Source organism: Saccoglossus kowalevskii, chromosome 12 (genome assembly GCF_978046115.1).
Source record: "Saccoglossus kowalevskii chromosome 12, keSacKowa6.1, whole genome shotgun sequence".
Lineage (NCBI taxonomy): Eukaryota > Metazoa > Hemichordata > Enteropneusta > Harrimaniidae > Saccoglossus > Saccoglossus kowalevskii.
In genome coordinates, this window is record NC_140652.1 from 9,408,404 (window position 1) to 9,432,763 (window position 24,360).

Genomic DNA, 24,360 nt, shown 5'->3' on the forward strand with positions numbered 1-24,360 from the left:
ATATAGAATAGGCGTACCAAATATTCTCTCGACAGTCTCCCTGTCTGCAAACATCTTATGATATGTTCATAGTAATGCTATGCAATCTTTTCTGTCCTTCGATTAAACGCTTCGCCGCTATGGGTTATATGCGACCTATATAACGTATGTAAATTATAGTTAAATGGTCATGCAATAGCTGCTCTTTAATTGTAACCTTTAGACATGTGTATATCAGGGGCGGTAATGCTAGATTGTGGTGGTCATGTGGTGGTGGTACAATTGTATCTTGCTGTTGACCATGCAATGTAAAATCACCTGTAACAGGGTCTGGCTTCCTTGTTATCAGGTAGATCAGCTAATGATATTAATCACTATGTACACGCGCACAGAGCATACAATTAATCCAAATAACGCGTTTACACCACATAGGTATTCTTAGCTGTTTGTCTATTAACCGACCTCCGCCAACAATTGTGCAAGCAGTTTTCATTTTCCTTTGAACCTGTAACCTGCGTCGTGGAATTCTATTGCTGGCAAGCCTAAATAAACTGTTGTGGTTCGTTGCACACTCAACAAATACCGACAGAACTTTCCATTATATATGTGTTAGAGGGAGGGCAATTATTTTTTAGGGAGGGAAATCTCCGAGATTGTGTAATATTCTTTTTCATTAGGACCTAGGTGCCTTGATTTGTTTCTGTTATTGATCCCTCACGAATTGTTTTTTATGATTTATTTCCCATGCATTTGTTTTCAATTCTGCCATTCTCTCCGTGCTTCTGAAGATACCGGAACATTCCACTCAAGAGACCAAAGCAACATTACGTCAATGCAATATCAGGCCATTATTGTTCTAGAATGGTCTACTTCAGTATGTGTTAGTGGTTAGTTGCTGACGTCGTTCGATTACATTTTACTTGCTGCCTTCTCATTCCAGGCGTATAGTTTGCAATACTCATTATGTTAGCAGTAAAGAGGGAAGCAAGCGTGGTTTTTACTGTGTTGATCGTCTTGACAATGCACTGTAATGCCACAGTTCTCGACACTGATAAGTTGAAGGACGAACTCTTCAATATGGCGTACAACGGACTCGGTATGCAGAAAATGCAGGTGACATATTATTATTAATCACTGTACATTAACAACATAAAATCCCACATGTCTACTTATAGAGTTCACTGTGTGCATGAGAATTAACTGTAGTAGCAGATTCGATTGGAATGTTCGCAGGCTATAGCAGAAGATTATTTCATATGTTGCGATTTAGTCGACGTTTCAAGTAAATATAGTTTTTGGTCGATATTTTTTCTTGTTACAAATTGTCCGTTTTTTGCTTTTTTTTATTTTAAAGCAACATATATATTTGTGTACACGTGATTCATGGTAAACATGTCGTTCAAATAAACACATCAGTTTGACTGTGTATCGTTTTGATTGAGCAGTCGTTTATGATAGAAAACACAGCAACTCACTAACACAAATCGAACAAATACAAAATTGCTTAGCTGAAAGACGTTACTGTCGTTGGACTTACGTCGACAAAAGGAATATTGAAAACTCCGGAAGATTATCGTCTGCTATTATTACATACTAATTGTCTGTATTGCAGGACCATATTGATTCATTACACTTTGGATCCGTGCCTGTGTCCGGTACTGACATTGTCAATCAGGTAACCATGTTTCAAAATATTTACTTGCACAAAAATAGGCTTTGCTTATAACATGATTAGGTTTTCAAACAAGAAGCTTAGCAACTAATATATTTCTGCTATTTGAGACACGCAACGTGAAAAAAATGTGAACCAAATTAGATTTTACATTAGTGGTTTTCAGTCTAATTTATTCCAGACCACATCTAGCACAGGTTCAATTTAAGTCTGATTTTTTGAGATATCAGGAATGGGCTAATAATAATTAGATATTCGGGCATTTTTTCAACACTAAACTAATCCCGTTTGTGCATTACACCAGCGCAATGTGAGGATTGCACATTATAAAAATTAGGCAATTATTATGCACAGATTTCAAGCAAAAACTATTTAGGTCAGTGTAGTGTTCCAGGGCACATATTTAAAAAGTTTCATTATAATGCTATGATAAATTCTCAAGGAAATCGTTGAAAAGCCGGAAATTATTTTTATTCAAATCAGGTAATTATTATGAATGTATATCAACATAAAACGTATTTGATCGTCGCATTGTCGTTGAAGTAAGTTGATAAGTTATTATGGTACTGATAGAAAAGGCTAAAAACTGACTAATTTTGATAATGAAATTTGAATATGGTTCTTAAGATTCAGTGAAAGAGATAGACACACACATACTTGTATTGCTATATATTACGAAGAATCCATTGGATTAACATTAAATATAGTAATGTTAATTTAACTCCTAAAATAGTTGCGTATATGTTTGGATGAGAACGCGACACTATAGGGTTTTATTTCAGCTTCAATTACATAGAAGTTCAAAAAAATGGAAAGAAATATCTTGATCCTGTTACTTATTATAGCTTATGGGTAGGGGTATAGCACAGTTATATCAAGGTTTCCATAAACTGTACCACATCTTATGTATTCTACTAACCCTAAGATACGCAAACGTATGTATATGTTGATTTCATTAATAATATAAATTATGTTTTTCGAGGAATATGAAAAACATCCTCGTGTTGACTCGTGGTGTCGAACGAATCATCTCCCGTGATCTGGTAATTGGAATAAAACAAGTTGTCATTGAGTGGACCGGGTCCGGCATCTATAAATTTATTGTCGAAAATTATTTGATATCATCCACATCTATTTTGTTTTTATTTTTCTGAATTGCCGAGTACTGCAATCAAAATGTTTCAAATGAAACCACTTTCAACAGCAGTGTTTACAACGTATAATCTAAAAATTCAAAATGCGATATTATTTCAAAATATAGCCATATGAAACGTCCAGTCAAGCGAAATAATAATCAGTCCAAGTAAAATGTGTATATTAATCATATCTTAGCTTTGTATTTGGGTCGACGGGGGTATTTTATTTCTCTTCCTTGGTAAACATATGTATTTTATATTGGTTCAGCTTTACCAGTTTGATCTTCATTCCCGGGAATCGTCTTACACGGTATAGTAACAGTATTTAGGCCTTTCGAGAGAGCTCACAATCCATTATTAAAATTGTATATTACTAGTATTCTCATTGGTATGTAGATTTTTTGCTTAGTTTTCCAGAAACCGATGTAGATAGTGAAATCTACGTTAAGGTCTGCATCTATATAGTGATTTGTGGGTCGGACCTAAGAGTGTTATATCTTAATTCCTGGCAGGTGAATTATCAGTATCCTGCTAATCGCACAGAAACAAACTTCAGTGATTTTCGTGGACGAATGAATAACTTTTAATATGTGTTCACATTGAATTTTCAAAATGCGTTTTTGTTTAATTCATATCAACGAATAATTAGGAACTATTTTGGACAGCAAAAGGCTTATTATCAAAATGTAAAACTTAAGATGGTTGGTGACTAATATTGGTCTGCTATTTGAAATACATATTAAAGCAATGTGATCAAATGTATTAAATTGATAAGTTATATGAGGTTTTCCGATTGTGTTTTATATATCAGAAATTGGCTAATAAAAATACATAATAAATATGTTTTGTTTAATCACTTCTGTGAAGTATATATGTATCAATTAGGTATGCTCGACTCCAAACAAATCAGGCCTTTGAACTGTCATTGAATGGTTTATACTTATCACACACAAATATAGTATTTTGACTGTGTTATATTCAGCTATCGTTCTTCACGTCGCCTGATCCATCATCGACGGCATCTTAGGTTAATTGTGTGAAACGTATCTTAGTATGAAACTGAATACAGGTTGGCGGCAATTGTGTAATATCGTGTAACAAGGATAGTGTCGGATAGTAAACCTGCTCGGGTATTGTTTTCTGCACCAAGTTAGAAATTATATATAAAATTATAAAGTGTGTACAGGCTTTATTTATATTTCTTCTGCAATTTTTCTGAATTTGTATGAAAGTCAACAAAAATAGCATACACATGTATATTCCATGTGGTAGCGTAGTTATAAAATGATGTTATATTTAAAAAAATACCAGGATTTGGGATTGTTATGTGTAATGATTAACTGCAGGGCTTCGACTATCTAACAACCTAAAACCGTCAATGCGTTCAGGAAAATGGAAAAGACGATGTTCGTTTGAAGTTGTTCTAGTCCGGTGTGTGTGGAAGTGCTTGATGCGGTGCGCCGATGTTAAAAGTATCAGGGTCGACAAAGACAAGAAAAGTGTCTTTTTCACTTTTGATATCATTCAATATCGTTTCGACGTACACACGTTAAATTAAAGGTATAGAACAAACAGACTAAGTTGATAGGATGTACTCACTCTCTTCGAAACATCTGACAGCACATATTAGCTGATTGACTTACTTGCCTTGTGTTGTGTTGTCGCCTTTTTTTGATATTCGACAAAAGTGCTTGTGGATGACGATTTTGTCGGAGTTTGTTTTTGACATTTGCTACTTTTTACTAACATTTATATACTACAAAAACACAATTAATAAATGTATTTACAAGTGCCATCAGTTTGAAATGTGTTAAGTATAGTGTGGCAAATAACAGAGACAGAGCACGTACCTTTTTTTATTGATATTTGCATTTATTTAGATGAAGCTAGCAGTACAACAGAAAGTTTCGTCCACGATTCACGCTCTGGAAAATATTCGCGAGGCCGTGGAAAAATCTTTTGTAGAATCGGAAATTGAGTTCACTCCTTGTTGTGAAATGCCCGATGACATGGAGTTAAACACGGCGTTTGGGAAAGCGGTGAGTACACAATGACTCGTGCTACATAGTCTAGAGTGCAATTAAATGATGGAAGATAGTTACAGCTTACTCTTACATTTAATACACTCACAGATCTTAATCGTCGAAAATTATTCGCTGTCCACGGTGCAGTAAAAAATACTCACATTGAACCTCGATTCACGCACTATATCTCACTGCAGGTGAATCTAAGCATTGGTTGTACAAGGATTCCTGACAACGCAGAACCCAATTCAGGTTTTCTTTCATACGATGTCATAGATGTAATGAAGAACAATTACGATTCATTTTCAAATCTTAAATGGCAATATTTCGGCACCGACGAGGGTGTATTAACAATGTATCCTGCTTCCCTGATAGATGGATGTGACAACTATGATCATAGGTTCAGGTAAGTTTGTAACATATTCTGTAATGTTTATAGTTAATTACATACAAGCATAAACGACAAACCTAGGGCTACATAGCTGTTCCACACCTGAACTGGGTGCACGTTGACAATATCATTAACCAACGAGCAAAATGTACACACATATGAAAACGTTGTTAGAGAAATTTACTTTGGAACACATTACTCCATCTGTCTAGATAACTGGTAGTAAGCAATAAATTGGATCTCGTCATATGGTCTTACAACATTACTACAAAATTGTATTTACTGACTACTAAGAAAAAAACAACATGATGATAATCTTAAATGGTAATGTGTCTCATTTATTCATCAATTCAGGCCCTGGTACGTAAAAGCTGCAACACCAGAACCTAAAAATGTTGTTATTGTAATAGATAAAAGCTCACCAATGACCGAAGTACAGTCTGGAAAAAGCTTATTAAACATAGCACAAAATGCCGCAATTACAGTACTAAAAAGCCTGAATCTATATGATAAGGTAATAACGTAATTCACAATTTGCTAAACTATTTATAGAACATAGTTGACAGCTTTGAATGCAATTGTTAATATTCTATGTGAGCAAATATATCTCCTAGTAATTGATGTATATCTCTATTGTTTGTCGTCAGGTTGGGGTGATAGCATTTTCCAACAATGCGGTGTTGCTGCCTGTAATTGGAGACAGTAGCTGTTATGCAAATGAACTAGCATTACCTACTACAGCCAATATAGAGAATTTAAAACAATTTGTTCAATCTTTGGCAGCTACTGGTGAGATTTTTTTCACGTGCACATTTTGTAATGGACTTGTCCAACTAGTCTCATTATGTCACTTATATTTTGCCATGTTTATTAATTTAACACATAGGGGAGGCATACTATGAAATAGCATTTGATGCAGCGTTTAACTTACTAAAAGCGTCGTACATACTGGATAACGACACCGAACGAGGTAAGTAAACGTTAAATATGAACTGCCTATTAGACAATGCACATTGCTTGTGTTTTTGTATACGCCCTCTAGCGTCATAGACGTAATGTGGCACAGTCAGCAAAAGCTTAATATTGCTCAAGTTATTAGTCAAGCAGAATATATATATATATATATATATATATATATATATACTGTGTGTGTGTGTGTGTGTGTAAATGTGCCTACTGAATATATTTCCATAATTCGCATCAAAAACATTTCATTTGTAGACCAGGTTATAATCTTTATGACTAAAGGCGAACCATTTGATGAAAAGAGTAGCGTCATGCAAAAAATCCGTTCAAAGAATGCTGAAATTGGGAACAAAGTAGTCATTTTGCCGTTTGCTGTTGGCTCAGGTGAGATTCGCGAAAGATTATTTAAAAACAATTATTTTAGAACTATTGATCATATGCCTCCACGTTTTGAGTATATCTTATTGTAGTATGTAACTTCTCAATAGTATTGTTGTCGCTATGCAGACTAGTAAGCAGTCATAGACTATGTATATGCATATAAGTAGTGGCAACAATTGTATTTACATATAAATTAGTAAACAACAATGAATGCATTTATATGTAGATTAGTTAGAAAAGATTCCAGTGTTTTCTCTACTGTCAGTTCCAAAGTAGTAGTAAAACACAAATACAAAACAGCTGCAGTTGTTCATGTTTCAAATTTATTTGTTTCATGTCTTTTTTCTTTAGAATCTGCAATCACATTCTTGAATGATATTGCAAACCAACACTTTGAACCGTATGGAGTCGAGGAAGCAAATATTAGCATTGGAGAAATTAAGGTGAATACTTAAACATATTTACAAACAAAACAAAAAATCAAAAAGATGATGTAATTGTGCTGCGATTAACACGTATACAATACTAAATGTGTTTAGAACGGTTTTATTTCAGCCAGGTTTTGTTACACAACTGACAGATTACAATCTACCTCGCAGTAAAATGGCTAGATTTTATGATTATTTTGCAAACTATAATAAGCTGACTGATGGGCCTATGTTTTCAGTGCCATATCAAGATCGCTTTGGACTTGGTAAGTGAATTAAAAGCTTGTGTATTTAATCAAGTGGTTATTATATGTGCTCGAATTTCTCTCAAAACGAAATGTATTTTAAATATTCAAATAAAGAATGACGTTTGCATTTTTTGTAGGTATAGTGACAACAGTAGCACTGCCTGTGATAACTCGGCAGGAACAGAAGGGAGTTGTTGGCGTTGACATAACTTTAACTGATCTATTAGAATATGTTAATTCCTTCACAGAGGGACATAATTCGTACGCATTTGTTTTTGAAACCGACAGATTAGCAAACGGTCAGTAACGATTATATCTGTAAAGCGTTCCAATATACGATACTACTCTATAATTTAGATGTAATATTACTATTATACACTATGAGTAATAGCATTCTAACGTGTTGTCTGCTATAAAGCTAACATTGGTGTATGATCCCTCCACAGGACGTACATTGATTCACCCATTGTTACCGTCGCCGTCAGTCATTAAAAAGAACGTGATGTATGTGCACATTACTTCACTAGAAAGAGAGCAGGATTTTTATGACTATGTGTACATGAATGCCACAAAGTAAGCAAATCTATCTATATTCCCATGGAACGAGATGTACTGACTGGCAAAACAAATGGTCTAACACAAGTTTCTTCCTTTGTTCATCATATTGTTATTTTTTATCAGTGATGGTTCAGGCGGGGAAGCGACATTTACGTCAAAACGTTATTTTTCACGAGGAAATCAAAGGACAGAGGGCGCCAGTACGATTTCCGTACCATCCACCTATTACTGGCGACGTGTGAGTATATACATGCATGACCATAGTAACCATAGTAGGTACATTTTCTTTATATGGATATGTTTCATCAAGCGTGTAGTTTAAATAAGATTGTAAAATAAAAGTGTTGAAAATATTTATCTTAGCTGTTCAAAGAGTGTTATCTAAATTATGACAGAATTTCCCATCTACACGTTGTTGTTTTACAGGTCATTGGTTCAAATTATATTGTATGTTTTGTAGAGACTGTTGGTGTCCACATTGTAGAACTGCTGGATCGGAATTTCCAAGCATCTGGTAAGCTTTGATTAGTCTTCCAAATGTGTAGCATTTTCCCTGCAATATGTTTAATAACGCCTATTTGTTCAATATAACATAATAAACTTTTGCATTATATAAAATAAAATGATTTTTGCACTATATAAAATTCTTGTCCTGAAAGTTAACTTCACATCAACAATGTATGTGTCTTGTTTTGACTTTTTAGCTGATGACTTTGCATATCATCGTCTTGATATATTGCCACCTGATAATTCATGCAGATATTTAAATAGACTAGCAACAAAAGGTACGTTAGGTAATCTTGTTTGTCTTATTTCGCACTATTGTCCACTTCGCTGAAATTGATGGGCATCTATGAATCAAAAAATGAAAACGTATGCAAACAAAAACAAACATTATCCGTATTTTTTTACTTTGGAGTATTTTTTAACTTAGTGCGTTGCTCCGTTTTTAAAGCAAACTTCAGTGTGTTATCTCCGTATCTATACCTGGTAGTGTGTAATCCTTCAGTTTATTTAAAATATTATGAAATGTTGAAATGAAATGTAATGTTGGTTTAGCCCTGCAATTTATAGCCTGAGTGCTTAGAATGTGTACTGTATGTTTGGAGATCTTCAAATATCATGATTTCGTGAGTCGCAACGACAGTGCATAGATCTAGATTTAACCTATAGAATCATCTACTAGGTTCGATGATATATGTTCATATTGCAACATACATACACATTTTGTCGAATTAGGTTGCACGCGTATATCTTAAATACAGTACAGTTAATGAATTAACTCATAATGTTCACTCGCAGCTGGAAAGACTTTTTACTTTAATTCATGTGTATGGCATGTACTTAGACGTTTAAAGAGGTCACATGCCACTGGAATCATTCTGTACGAAAGTAAATCTATTTTTGTTGAACCAATGAATTGTTTTAGATCACATGAGCACATGTATGATGTTATTTTCATCTTTATATTAGAATAATAAATGAAAACAAATTAAACGACCATTCATCTGTTATACAGATCAGTCGACTTTTCAGTTCGCGCCGAGATGTTTCATCAGTCCTGTTGAGTACCTTGAAAATGAGGAAACCGAATCCACTGTACAACAGTATCTAGACTACATAAAAGATGCATCTAATGTAAAAAACATATTTTAAGGTACAGCTCCATAATGCTTATGTTCATTTAACTAAACAACTATTACGTAATACGGCGTGTTTACTCTATAGCTCAGTAATATTTTTTTTGTGGGAAATGAAATTGATGAAACATCAGAAGAAAGCCCAAAGGGAAGTTCAAAGTAGAATGTCCATCTCTTTGTATATGCATATATGTGTTCCTTCCAACGTAACTGTTCGAGTACCTTCCCTTTACAGAAGGGGGTTCGTGACGCGGTAATAGTAACTGCTAAAGTAAATGAAATTTGGAAAAGTGAAGAGGCTGATATCTATAAAAACTACACACTATTTCGCTACATGGGAACGAGGAATGGTGTATATCGTCAGTTACCTGGGATTACGATGAATAAACTACATGACACTACAGCAAGACCCTGGTAGGTAGTCTGTATATATATTTTTCATCAAGACGCCACATGATGCAATAAATACTAAGAGCATGTAAATGTTCAGTCGACAATGACGTACATTACCCATTGATTAATATACTGATGCTAAATAAAGTTGCTGTTTTATTTTTTTGTGACAGGTACGAAGTAGCTAAAAACAATGTAGATAAACTCGTGTTGTCACTGCCGTACACAGACGAGAATGGGGCTGGTGAGGTTATAGCAATGAGCAAAGCAATCACTAAAAAGTGGGTAGACCCCCTTACTTGTCACAATGTTCAATGACTCCGTTTGGATGAAGCAATTTCCGGAAAGTTGAATAACAAAAGACATTATTAGTCATAATATATTGTCATTTTGATTACTCATAGTATAAGTTCAACTGCTACGTCATCAAACGTTCTAGCTGTTATGGGAATGGATTTCACCATGACATATTTCTATAAATTATTGATCAAGCACTATCCGGAATGTGGAGAGTCCAAAACCAGGTTCGTGTTTTTTTTTGTTTCTTTTAGTATCGTCTTAGAATGTGCTGAAAAACGATAAGTCTGCAAACTTTTGGTCTTCTTATGACAGACGTTGCATACTCATATGCAGGCCCAACACTTCTTAAAATATGATCGTCTTTTGAGACCTATTATTACATATTGAGATAATAAATATTTACAAAATATAGTACTAATAAACTTGAAAACTTTGCAGCATCATCTAGCATGTAATTGAATTTCAGAAGAATTATCCTATCTCGTGTCTTTTAATTTGTTTTGTTGTACAATCACTGTATATTTTTTCAATGCGGCTGAAAGTGCAACATTACGATAAATCATAATCCAGTTTAGTTTTCCAAATGCAACAAATAAACATATTTTTGTCCATATTGCAGTTATAAACTGTAAAATCTCATAAAGCTGCTCATCATTGATAAACACAGTTCATGCAATATTAAACTGTTGGGTTAAACTTGCATAACCGCCTCTTCTAACTGCAGTTTTGATAGTGCCACTACCTTCTTTTCCTCCTGTCCTTTCTCTTTTAAACTTGTATGTTTGTCAACAATAGAGGCATAACGTTTAGCATAAAGTTGTGGAACTGTATTCGTTGCCAAGTCCTGAATACTTTGCATTGTAGTCTTATGCAATGTTTCAGCATCACAGTTTTTGTTTGCGGTACTACACCTCTTGAATCTTTGTGATATGATCTGAGATCCTAAGGACCGTGGACAGAATACAAATTATAAAAATATTGAGAAAATAAGGCTGATATAAAATGTATTTATCTATTTATAATTATAATTCTTGACTCAAAACAGTAGCAAAACAGGGATAAGCGCCCTAAAAAAACAAAAGCACTGATCGATACAATCACCGTGGCGTTCGTTCACAGGTTACAACGAACTGGTAGAACAATATACAATGGATGCTCACCGTCTTTATGTTTTCTCTGGTGTAAATTCTTACTAGCGGCGATATGTCATGTTGGTCAGTTGGATGCCGATTGTCCCCCCTGTTTTTTTTCGTTCAGTTTTTCAATTATGGAGGAAAACTCATCATCTGCAGTTGTCTTTAAACGATTACACTACCGAGTACCTGGTTTATATGTCGGGTCATTGTTCCCGATGTCGTCAAACACTGCTTGGAATCGGCCTGTCGCTAAGCTTCATACTGTGGGACCAAGTTGCTGGACAGGAACATTGCCGCGAGATTACGGATTATAAATGAAATTTACAAATCTAGAAGGTTTCACTTTGTTCACATTGAAAACAACGTACAATTTCACCGGTTACTAGACGTAACGACCCGTTACAACGAGTCCGTGACTGTGATTTACCACCCATAATACACCCTGCCATCTTCACACTATTTTCGGTGTCATGTAATACAAATTTCGTAATTTCGCGCTAATTATATAGTCTGCACCTGGAAAAAAGCGGCATATACAACTTGCGCCTGAAGTAATTAATATAAGTAATGCTAGCATAGGACTGATATTTGTGTATTTTGCTGTTGTGTATTTTGTTTGTTCGAAACTTCTAACAAACAAAATCGTCGATTGGCACGTATTTTACGCATATACTAAATTATTTCAGTGATTTCTTTGTTGTTCAACGACAAATGAAACTTGAAAATATTGTACAAATAAACTGGCCCTAAAATTGCGTAAATCTACAACCAGTGTACGTTGTTCGAATGGCGTTCTGCAGTTACCCTGTCTGTATGTCTGTATGTCTGTCTGTCTGTCTGTATGTATGTCACTTTTTTGTTCCACCGTTATCTCAAGAACCACTAATCAAATTTTGGTGAAACTTGGTACATAGATTCTCTGGGATAATGCGCAGAGTTGATTAGGTTTTGGTAAAAATCTATGAATATTAATTACCTAATTTGCATGATAATTAGCTGATCTTTAGCTGTTCCAAGACTGTTCCACTGATATCTGAAGAACCACTCATTGGATTTTGATGAAACTTGGCACATGGATGCTCTGAACGAGTGCACAGATTTGATTAGTTTTGGGTAAAAATCTTTGAATATTAATTACCTAATTTGAATGATAATTAACTGATTTCAAGCTGTTCCATGACTGTTCCACTGATATTTGAAGAACCACTCATTGGATTTTGATGAATTTGGCACATGGATGATCTGAACCAATACGCAGATTTGATTAGTTTTTGGTAAAAATCTATGAATATTAATTACCTAATTTGCATGATAATTAACTGATTTCAAGCTGTTTCATGACTGTTCCACTGATATTTGAAGAACCACTCATTGGATTTTAATGAAACTTGGCACATAGATGCTCTGAACTAATGCGCAGATTTGACTAGTTTTGGGTAAAAATCTGTTAATATTATTAATTAGCTAATTTACATAATGACTAATCAATTTTCGGCTTTTCCATTGATATCTCAAGTACTAATCATAACATTTCAATAAAACTTGGCACACAGATGTCATATGACACTGCACAGACCTGATAGTTGTTAGGGTAATATCAGTACATATTAATTACCTAATTTGCATGATTAATAAATTGTCAGCTTTTGATATTTTGAGTAGTAATGATCACGTTTCAATAGTTACTTGAGAACTGTGCAGAGACCTCATTAGTCTTTGGGTAAATATTTGTGCATATTAATCACCTTATTAGCATAATTAGTTAATTTTCAGCTTTTCACCTGATATCTCAAGTACTAGTCATCGAATTTCAATGAGACTTGCGACATAGCTATTCTAGGACTATGCAGAGACCTGATTAATTTTTGGATAAATAATTGTGCCTATTAATTACCTAATTAACATAATTAGTTATTTTTTGCTGTTCTATGGCTGTCGCACTGATGTCTAAAAAATACCCATTGGATTTCAATGAAACTTTTAAAGAATACCCATCACATTTCAATGAACCTAGGACCATATTTATGCTTCTTAATCACCTAATCAACATAATTAATTAATACGGATATCTCAAGTATTGATCATCACATTTGAATAAAACTTGGTACATAAATGCTCTAGGACAATAGGCAGCCTGATTAATTTTCGGTTAAAATATGTTCATATTAATTCTCTAATTAGCATAATAATTAATATTTTGTTTTGTTATAATCACATTTCAATGAAACTTGGTACATTGTGCAGACCTTATTAGTTTTACACTTAAATCTGTTCATATTAGTTATCTTATTTGCATAATTAATTAGTTTTCTGCGTTTCCATCAACATCTCAAGTTCAAGTAATTTTGAATTAATTTGTAATGTGTCTCCAATACTCTCAGCACACGGGAGTTCTATCTAAGCTTTCTTTGATTGTTGCATTCAAGGACCTTCTATTTCCAGCCAGTTGAAATCTGATACTTCCCGGGAGCATAAAATTATCATTTTACTAATAGTGGTGTGTAATTAGCACATTATTCTACAAATCTTTTAAATCAGGATAAATCACTGAACCATCACTTTTGCATGTTTTATATGTACCGAATGGAGCAGCGGCCTGAATATATTTCAGTATATGTATTTGTTTCTGTACATTCAGTTGCTTTGTGATGGACAGTAGTGGTTATTTAGTAATGCATCGAGATTTTATCGAGTTCGATTCTGACGTGAATGATATCCATATCATGGAGAAGGAACCGGATGTTGCCGAAGACCTGTTGAAGAGAGGTATACTTCAAAAACGACAGTGTGTGGATTTTCAGAGACTCAGAAACATGAATTACTATCGGGTAGGTCAGTCTTATGATGAGTGAATGATAACTGTGTATTTTTGTTATACTATCTCAATGTATAACGTAAGTTCTTTGGGAAAATTTATGGGAAAATCAATGTTTATCAACACAAATGTCGCATATGCGCGGCGTTCCTAAAAGCACTGTAAACAAGGTCAAACTCATTGGTGCGAATAATTCAAACTAAACAAAACCTCTTCATGGTATGGATACCAAATTAAAAAATGAAAACCAACATAAATTAAGTCAAAACTGCCTCAAAAACAATAAAAACAGATATGAAAATAATTATTTTAGAAAAAAATACCTGTGGTAAAGTGCCTGTGAAATGCCTGCTACTTTCTCGTCTAAAATCATTTATAGGTACATCAATGTATTTTGTTTATGTTTCCAAGCATACAATATTGTTTCAAGTAAAAAAAATGAGTTCTAAACTTGGTCTACGGCAAATTTATTTTTGTACAAACGGGGACCCCTCTCAGCTTTTCACTTGCATACCCCTGATGAAGTATAAAAGAGGAACTTACTTGTCAGCCTGTATTGCAGATACGTGTATATAAAACACATTTATCATTCTATTTCCTTCGTAAATCAGTTATTAAATGATAGCCGCGTTTCAGGGAATTGACATGTCAGTTTTTAAAAACGTTCAATTCACATGCTAAACCTATGTCGACCCATTTTTCAATTACTTTATTCCATAAAATAAAGTAGTACGATTAATTCGCTAAACTCATAACAAGTAGTTTATGAACCGTTAGCAAGTGTAACAAAGTGTCATACCGATCACATTAAAAAAAACAATTTACGGTCATTCATATGCCTGTGTCGGTTTGTGAGCGAGCGTTCGTAGTTTTCAATAAGCAGGCGACCAACAAATAATGTATATAGTAGTGATTTTAACTTAACTCATGTAAATATAGAATTGCTTTTTAATATAGTTCAATAAAATGAAATGCAACAAAGTAGAAAATATCATACAGATTGTTTCCTAATATATGAATATTTACAGATTAGGGTTATAGAAATGAGTAAGGCACCGTAAATTTTTAATAACAATCAAATAATACCTTATCAATTTACCTAACCCTCAACTTTGCAAACTTAAAAGGCGGTTGTCGTCGCACCACGCATGCGCGGTGTATACGGGTCTCATATAAACAAAGATGGCGACTTTGACTGTACAAACTCAACGAGTACAAACTGAGACGTTACCAAGCTTTTTTTCGGTATTTTTCAATAATTGGAAGGTATCGAAGAAGTCACCGGCGGTAGTTAGTGCAAGTCGCGCCCAGGATAAACCTCATACTTGTGATTACCAGTTGGAAAAGCGCATTGGATTGTGGGAAAACAAATGTTTATCAACACAAATGTCAAAAATACGTAGCGCGACAACCACCGCCCTTTAAGCTTGGGTTGATTTAACTAATATTAGGAATTAAATTATTGCAGCTGAAAAAAATATGCAGATATAAAGAAGGAAAAACAATAACGTACTCATAAGCAAAAAAGATAAAAACAAGTTATTAGATTATTATTATTATACATCTGTCACCGTAACGCCAAAAGTTACAGCTGTCTTAGTTTGACCGGGCCCCACACAAAGAAGTTCGCTAAATATGTTCTAAACGTCTTGAAAGATGTGTAATAATACGGTTTTTGCAAAAATACTCAGACAGTACGCGGTATCATCGACCTCCTCTGCACGTCGGTCTATACTCCCTGCACTGCTGCACTGTCTTCGTGCATACTTTGCAGTATCCTTATACTAACCTCATATTATTCGTCTGTACTGCTGCAACCAAACATATTTTTTTCAGTTGCAATCTTATGGTTTTTTTAAGGCTGAGCGGGTTGGACCAACAGCGATAATTGATAACATGGACAATATAGATAAGTGCAAACGTTACAGACTTGCCCATGTACAAGATACAAATGTATATATGGGTATCATAAACAAAACTACAGACTGTAATCGATATTGCCCTTGTTATTATGTAAGTATATATGATACGTGTTTCCGTATACGTATTTTTTTAACTATTCGTAGTTCAAACACACCTGGCGTGGTACTTCAAAGGTAAAAACAATAATATAATTACATCACAGTCAGTACAGAATATGTAAATACTCTCGCGTAGGAATGATGTCGTCAGTTATATATATAGATATACTTACTATGCTTTAATTGTGACATATCCCGATGTTCATTGTGACTCATATTAACTGTTTGGCGGGAACGGGTTGTTCGCAAGCGAAGACAAATAAAAAAAAACTGCTGCTATTCGCTACCATACTTATTAAATATACAGGTATGTGTTTTCGTTAATAAAACAAATCATGTGCAATGTGAAGGTGGCAGATAGCGCGCCTGTGTTGATCAGTGAGCCACATTTGTAATCATACTTTTGCATGCTGATGCCACATTGTGAAGGCGTATATGATCCTCAAACAATGCCGTAGATGGTTTACGCTTGCTAATGTTTAACTATTAGGACAACTGCGTGTATACAGTTGCGGACAGTGAATGCGAATGCCTGTGTTTATCACCAACAACATACGAATATTGCAAAGACCAGTTTACATTCACGAGGTAAAAGATGTGTACAATAAAAATGTGTTTCAGGTCGTTCTCTATTGAAATATTAAAATTTGATCTTTTCTTTTACAGTCATTGTAACATCTATATATATATATATATATATATATATATATATATATATATATATATATATATATATATATATATATATATATAGTAGACTTAGGTTATTTTTATCATATCATTTAGCACTATCACATATTATACCATTTTATACACAAATTAGTAATACTGTGTGTAAACATGTACGATGGCAAATGTGTGGTTTTCCTCCATTAAGTCAAATTTTTAACTAGTTCAAATAACAAACAATTCACACCCATTGATGCTGTTTGTTATGTCTTATAGTCTCAAAGTGAATAAGGATTGAATTTTGGATTGTTTTTCCCCAGTGACGATGAACCAATTTGCCTACCACAAAGACCATTAATATCTCCTATATTTAAAAATACCGATGTCAATACGGGTTTAGATAAATGCTATTACGCTAACTGCGACGACAAACAATCTTCAAGGTGAGATAACTATCATACGAATAATTTGTCATAAATATGAGGTGTAAATACCTTTGTTAGTAAGTAAAAAAAATGGTTCATTTTAATATGTTCTTCATCTGACATACAGTGACTGCAACGCACATGTAAGTTGTAAATGGAATGAAGAAGATGACACATGCGCGGACATGTTTCCAGCAATTGGTACGTACTATAGTATCAGTATTTTTTGTGACTCGCCATTATATTGGAGACAAATGTATTGCCCTTTAAGCAACTATTCGCCACAGGTTTCAATAGTACTCCGTAAATATGTATGCGTATGGCCTGATTCAAGGTTATGCATTGTCGCTTGCCAGTGTATATCGGTTTTGTATTAACTATGTGAACGCTGTGTTCCATTCATTTAATATATTTATATGTATATATATATTTTTTTGCAGATGATGCCAGTTATGATAGTTCGCATATATTCGTTATATTTTTCTTCGGTTTTACATATTTTATGATGGGTGTGAATGCTTTAGTGATATTTTTGACATTCATAATGGCCATTAAACGTTGTATACTCATGAAATGCAAGGAATAATATTGCACCTGCACACAACGTTCCAGTGACATACATGCATCGTAAAATATTTTAGCAAATGAACAAAGACTTGAACGTTCAGCCACTTGAAGAAAGAAAATGAGGGCTTATACAATAATGTATCTCTGTGTAATATTCATATTCAATTCATATTGTAATAGTTTTCATCGCCAGTTATATTTCTATCTGACAAATTGCAGACCCTCTCAATAGATTGATTTTGTTTTTAACGCCCTTGTTATATTATGATTCGATATTCTTTATTAGTAATTTCTTTCCTAATTGTAAATTTTCCAATTATTTTTAGACAATGTTCAAATGTTTATATCCATTTAACTTTTTATTGTAATTCCTCAAAAGTTAGATGGTTCTTTCGTGTGAATATATTATCTACTCTATGCTGAGGGATGATTATCAATCTGTGTCCCCATTTTCAAATATATAAGATTTTGTATTATTCAATATTCAAGTGTTTGACTTTATATAATTAGAAAATGAGTGAGTTAATTGAGTGACTTATTTTGATTAATATTGAATGCATATTTATTTCTCATAACATGCATTGTGGTCACAGAACGTATAATAATTGTATTATCGCATTAAATTAAAATCATTCTTAGTGAGTGTTTTCTTCTATTTTGGTTCACTATAATAGCCTTAATTTTATAAATAGTGACAAGGTGTTGTATAACGTATTTTGTTGAAGTTGTTATTTTATCTGCAAAATGTCAATGATATAATAGAGAAGTGAAAAACGGCGATTTATGGAGCAACAAAAACACTTTTCCAGTCACAGTCTGGCTGACACTGAATTGAATTCCACTAAAATGTATTCTTCATTTCTCTTGTTCATGTAAATGTTATTGATAATAGTATTTAAAGTTAAAGATTAAACATATTATGATTGTTGTATAAGTTGAGTGTCCATTGTCGATATTGGATTTGTGTAGGAAATATTGGGTATACTGATTAATTGGATATTCCTACTATCAAATCGTGGTTTTACAAATTGTTATTAGAAGATATTATTATTTACCATCATAAGTATAACCTAGTTAGAATCACATCAAGCAAGGTTGTAACAAATAATCTACACGTTTGATTTTATCGTATAATTAAATTGTGATACACCCAAGTAGTTAACCCTTACAGGTGACATGTGGATTTCACGTTTTAATAAATACTATAATGATTGAACACATGCATATAATGTTATTTATACTGTATTCAATATGGTTAGGTTGTTTCAGATTCCATCCCTAAATATCACATAGTAAAGCTTAAAATCTCACTTGAAATTGACGAGTTAAACTGTGAAAACATATTCTCTTTTTTAAGCATGTTTTTTGGATTGTTTTGTTTACATTTCATAATCCTTAATGCCTGCAATGCTTAATTTGTTTTTTATGTGATGCATTTCATGGTTTCGTTTTTCATATTTCTGTGTCAGAAAATTTCCAGATATTTAGGTTTATGTTATGGGTATATGTGTTTATAATCCATTCCTACTTTAACAATACCATCTAATTATTAGTAGATGTAAATGCTTTGGAGTTGAAATTCATATAAAACTGTATACCATCTGGTATGCCTTATTTGTGTAACTTTGAAGTCATTTTTCTTGAGTTCATGATTGAAGAATTGCGATGGATTAGAAATAACATTATGCTCCTCATGTGTATATGCTTAAACAATGTACTTCAACTTGCATACATTTTCAATTACAATATTTTGAGTTGTTTGATGAAGATATTATACAATAAAACTAATTTGAATTTAATGTTGGATAACATCAACAACCAACGTTTCAATGGAAGATACAGATTTGTCGAGTTGCCGTTTTGATTTGTCCCTGAGAGTACTAATTTGCAACGATTTATCACCGACACGGCATAACTTGGTATGGCGATGCGTTTTTTAATGAATTTCTAAGGCATATAGTTTATTGTGGGTATAGTGTTCGCTGATATATTGTGCAGCCAGGAATTATATTCTATGAATCTGCATACAATTATTTTGCAGTATATTGTCGTCAATGCTAAAGTTTGTGTTTAAAGTTAGGGACTAAACCGTAACAAAACAAGATATCTTGTATGGAATTTGAAGTTTAAATGCGCACAACTCCACGAACCACGTGGGATTCGAGGGAGCGGTTTGAACAACCAATTGTATATCATGTTACATGCGTGTTTTGTACCTGAATATTGAACATATGTCAAGGTAGATATGCTACATATTAATAAGTGGTGTAATGTAAGCATGTTGCTTCATATTATAGTTAAGTACAAACTTTGTATAATAAATAATAAAATCCTGAAATTGATGTTCACATTGATTTCACATAAACGAGTCAGTCAATATGCGTGATATGATGTATAATGTAGCCGTTATGTTTGTGTGTATTCGGTTATGGCATGCAACAAATACGGGCCAGAACAATAGCTCTCTTAAACATGGTTTATGGTAGAGAGGTGTTTACGGGGAGCATTAATTCTTACTGCCAGATTATTCATGAGAAAAAAAACTATGAAATAGCTATCATGCGTCTAGTTTAAACTAATTCAACTACAAGCATTTCGATTCAGTGGCAGTATTTAAAAAAAAAATGGGTTGTATAGCTATGTATACCATGTACATCAAATTACACATGGATACCAGAATTGCATACATGTTATTGAAATAAAAATTAAAATGCTATATGGTGTGAGTCTCGTCTCAAAATGCAAAAAAGTTGAAGCAATTTCGTGGGCCAAAAATTGAAAACTAATTATTTCCCTCGATGGCTTTGAATATTTGCCCTTGCAAGATGTATTTTATTCCGCGAGCTCGCCGTATAGGATTATCTCTGATAGGAGCACATGTACATGAAGTTAGTCTTCCAGTGTAGCATTCTGAAGAAGAGTTATTAATTTCCCAGCTGAACAGTACCCACAAAATATCGCCGACTATGACATATAAACTATCGTCTCCTGAACTGCCTTTGAAATGTAATCTTTGGTCCGCGAAACCACAATTGAGCTTCTAAAAATAATATCCTTTTTGCAAATAACACCTTGTATTCTAATTCCGAAGATCGGGTTTTAATTCTCTGAATTGAAATTTAAAGGGTAAATTCGGCAAAAATGAGCAATATATGGTATATTAATATGATATAATGACCGATTGAGTAATTGAGCGTTGACGTAGTTAGTGTGACACGGCAAGTATTATCATATTGTGAATGTTCCTCATGTATTACGATAATGTAACTACGGTGGAAATTCTTGTTAAGGCTTGTGTTGAAACGTTATTGAACAAAATCGCAACAGTAGCATCATGTAATTACAGTAAGCAATGTGTTGGGAAATGTAGGTAGCATAAAGAATTATACTGCGACCGCTGCCACATTTGTTGTCTATTACTGCCCAAACATGTACAGTATCAACACCGAAGACACACTTCCAACCATTTGTGTTCATAGATATAGCTGTAATGATGAGACACAGCAAGGTCAGCATTACTCCGCTCTTGGCCTGCAAATTGAGGTATGCAAGTAAAATTAAAAACATGATTATTTGATAATTTGTTTTTGCTTTCACATGATTACTCATGTGAAAGCAGTATGTTATGGCATTATAGTGCACATACGTTATAATACCCCCCCCCCCCCTCCTTCACTCATTGTGAAATGCTCTAACAATAAACACGATCGGAATTCAAGTCCAAGTCAGTCGTCAAACCGTACATACCAGAGAAACGTGTGACTGCTATATTAACATACAGTAATTATGTTATCTAGTACGGCTAGTGAGGTTATCTAGTAAGATTACTTTCTCATGTGACAAAGAAAGGGCAATGTTGACTTAATAAGTGCAAATACAGTCAATTAATGTATTTACTTAATTTATGCTTGGATGTCGTTCATAGTAAAGGGATCATACAAACTTGAATACCTTTGAGGGCAGAAGTGATGGCGTTAAGTAGTGCCTATTGTTCCTGTCGGTATATGGCAGTCGCGTTAGACCACCGTCCCGTGGTATAATGTATCACGATTGATATAAAACAATAAATGTGTCTGAGAAACGATATTTATAATATATGTGTGTACTAAATAGCGCCCAGTTCGTCATATTGTTTGCTTAATACAGGCACAATATCACCTTCTGTCGCCAGCTTCTTTTTCGGACAGTTACTTCGACGAGAGAAAGAAAGTAATATAGATTGTCTATAATGGTAAAAAATGCACTAATTGATACTCACCCTGAATTCAAAAACATGATTGACAACCAGGTCCAGGCAGACGCCAAGCATAGTATCTGCGTTGGTATTGCATATATCATATATTCCCCCCAATTCAGTTTCGCACTTAGGTCATAATATCTATAAGGACATTTGGAATTTGTTGGTAACTATATTATAGCATTATCAATACCAATAGATTTCATGACGTCATTGCAGCAGACTATATACGCGATAATGGATCCCATTAATGAGCATCAATGGCCTATACCACGGATATTAATACAATGTTGTTGTGCGCATTTAAACTTCAAAAAACAAATGAAGCAGAAGCTATTTAGAAGAATAGAAATAAGATGCTGATTTGTTCGAGCTACGGACATCGAGTTACGGAAACGTATAGCAACAAAAACTACCATGCCCACCTCTTGCAAAACCACGCAGAAATAGTAATTCGATGTATAATTAACACGTAACTGACCTTCGAGTTACGGGCAACATATATTTTTACTTTTGTTAAACATCCACATTTAGTAACACTTCTGGGAGTTTTAGTATGCATGTGCATAGTGAAACTAAAAATCCAATGAAATCCAGCAAAATACTGTAAAAATTATATAGCAAATTAGTTTTAAAGAATTCAGTGAAAACATTGAAAAGTAAAAAAAAGTTAAATAGAAATAGTATGTGTAATTTTCTATGCGGAAAACTTGGCTAGCTCACTCAAAAATATAATGTGTGATCTTCAGTATTTTGTTATTTCTGACAAAAATTGTGTTTTAGGACTGCAAGCAATTACATGCTCATAGTGCAAGGCTAGTTCACGAACACTTCTCTTGCTTGAATGTGAAAGTACATGGTTTAGAGAGTAACTCTATTTTTTCAATTATTAGACTTTCCTTTATTTGGAAAATCTTCTGTCTAGTCACAGATGCCACTGTTTCACTGTTTCACGCCATTCTGTTTGAAACTGTTGACTATTTACTGCAGCTATATAAATTATTTACAAATATTATTTGACACTGATCACTGTGTTAGTACATCTCATATTTATTCTATGGTAAGCCCACAGAATTAGATCTCCGCTGGTGTGACATGAAATATATAAATTATATTACAAACATAAATATAAAAAACAATTTATAAATCACATCATACTGTTTAAACATTATAATTATAATAAATAAATGCACAAATATATATATACATATATATATTATTAACAATTTTTTGAAACGGGTCATAGAATTCTACCGCGAAATAAAACTCCACTGGTAAGAGTTGTCATGGCAATATATAAAAATACTACAACCATTAATAAAAAAACGGTTCACAGAACCTGCCAATCACACCACTCTTTAAAACCACTGAATATATATATTCCTCTCATTAGTAAATAGCGCCCTCACTCCACAATATTTAGAATGAGTGGTTGGTCAAAAGTTTGATGAGTCAGGTGCATCTATTGGCTAAGCTTGTTGTACATAGATGCAAATGAGTATAGGAACCATTAATGCTGTAGGGTGTACTGGGAGGGGTGGAGGATTTCATGTTTGTAATGACTGGTTGTAATGCGGTATCTCGTTGTTTTCAAGATGCAGCCAGATATTTGTTGCTTTCTTGGTTGTTCAATTGTGGCTAAAATTTGTGTGGTGGGTGGAAGATGTGTTTATTGTTTGTTGAGTCATTGTTTAGACACCCTGCAGCTTGAAATGGTATGGTCCAAATCCAAATTCGATATGGTGGTGTTGAATATCTGTACGATATGGCAGTGTCGTCTAAAAACCACGCATCAAAATGATTTCTGTTTATTTATTTACTGTTGTAGATCCTGAGAACTAGCCATTGAATATGATGTCGGGAATAAATGGTTTTCTGAACAAGCTTTATTAATTATTGCTGGCAATATTCCAGTATGAATTGGGAGCAAACTGTGATCCTGTTGTCAGATTGTTAGAAATTTGCAAGTTACCAAAACTATCCAAATGCAATTGTATCAATAATTACTACTGATAAGTTTTCTTTTATACTAAAATAATGATTTTTATGACAAATGACAATATTCTTATATTCTGAATCAAATTGCCTGCTGACCCTAAATTGCTTATACGGGTTATATTATAGTTATATTATTTACTATATATTAGCACGCTTGTAAAATAATATAGTTTTGTTTTGTGATACCTAGGGAATGGTCAACCTCCAGGCCATGTGACAGCACTATATCGCATCTGAAACGTCACGAGAGTTGTGCTTGACCTTTGAACAGCTGAACAGTAAAGGTCGCTCCACTGAGAAGTTCCGCAAATACAGGTATACGACGGTTTCACGAAACATCACAGTTAACCAGGTAGATAATCAATGTTATATACCC

General features: G+C 33.8%; 2 protein-coding genes across 2 annotated transcripts; both read left to right on the top strand.

The window, feature by feature from the left end:
• The first annotated feature begins 876 nt into the window (after window positions 1-876).
• On the top strand, window positions 877-9,439 carry LOC146735490 (VWFA and cache domain-containing protein 1-like). Its single transcript, XM_085505879.1, has 16 exons — window positions 877-1,092; window positions 1,592-1,654; window positions 4,668-4,826; window positions 5,009-5,217; window positions 5,557-5,716; window positions 5,850-5,991; window positions 6,089-6,172; window positions 6,424-6,552; window positions 6,901-6,992; window positions 7,105-7,243; window positions 7,363-7,524; window positions 7,672-7,798; window positions 7,907-8,021; window positions 8,210-8,297; window positions 8,488-8,568; window positions 9,303-9,439. The coding sequence occupies exons 1-16, from the start codon at window positions 943-945 to the stop codon at window positions 9,437-9,439; spliced, it is 2,037 nt and encodes a 678-aa protein (XP_085362005.1). The 5' UTR covers window positions 877-942.
• A 223-nt stretch (window positions 9,440-9,662) lies between these two features.
• LOC146735491 (VWFA and cache domain-containing protein 1-like) lies at window positions 9,663-20,103 on the top strand. The gene is made up of 9 exons (XM_085506105.1): window positions 9,663-9,837; window positions 9,990-10,097; window positions 10,221-10,340; window positions 13,891-14,080; window positions 15,928-16,080; window positions 16,579-16,676; window positions 17,078-17,200; window positions 17,310-17,383; window positions 17,623-20,103. The coding sequence occupies exons 1-9, from the start codon at window positions 9,758-9,760 to the stop codon at window positions 17,766-17,768; spliced, it is 1,092 nt and encodes a 363-aa protein (XP_085362231.1). The 5' UTR covers window positions 9,663-9,757; the 3' UTR covers window positions 17,769-20,103.
• The last annotated feature ends 4,257 nt before the right edge of the window (window positions 20,104-24,360 follow it).

Coding starts and splice junctions, on each gene's coding strand:
- LOC146735490 (XM_085505879.1), top strand. CDS start 943: ATGTTAGCAGTAAAGAGGGAAGCAAGCGTGGTTTTTACTGTGTTGATC. Junction 5,992..6,088: donor TCAATCTTTGGCAGCTACTG/GTGAGATTTTTT, acceptor TTTAACACATAG/GGGAGGCATACTATGAAATA. Junction 7,244..7,362: donor TCAAGATCGCTTTGGACTTG/GTAAGTGAATTA, acceptor CATTTTTTGTAG/GTATAGTGACAACAGTAGCA.
- LOC146735491 (XM_085506105.1), top strand. CDS start 9,758: ATGGGAACGAGGAATGGTGTATATCGTCAGTTACCTGGGATTACGATG. Junction 14,081..15,927: donor GAAACATGAATTACTATCGG/GTAGGTCAGTCT, acceptor GGTTTTTTTAAG/GCTGAGCGGGTTGGACCAAC. Junction 16,081..16,578: donor GATATTGCCCTTGTTATTAT/GTAAGTATATAT, acceptor TTTAACTATTAG/GACAACTGCGTGTATACAGT.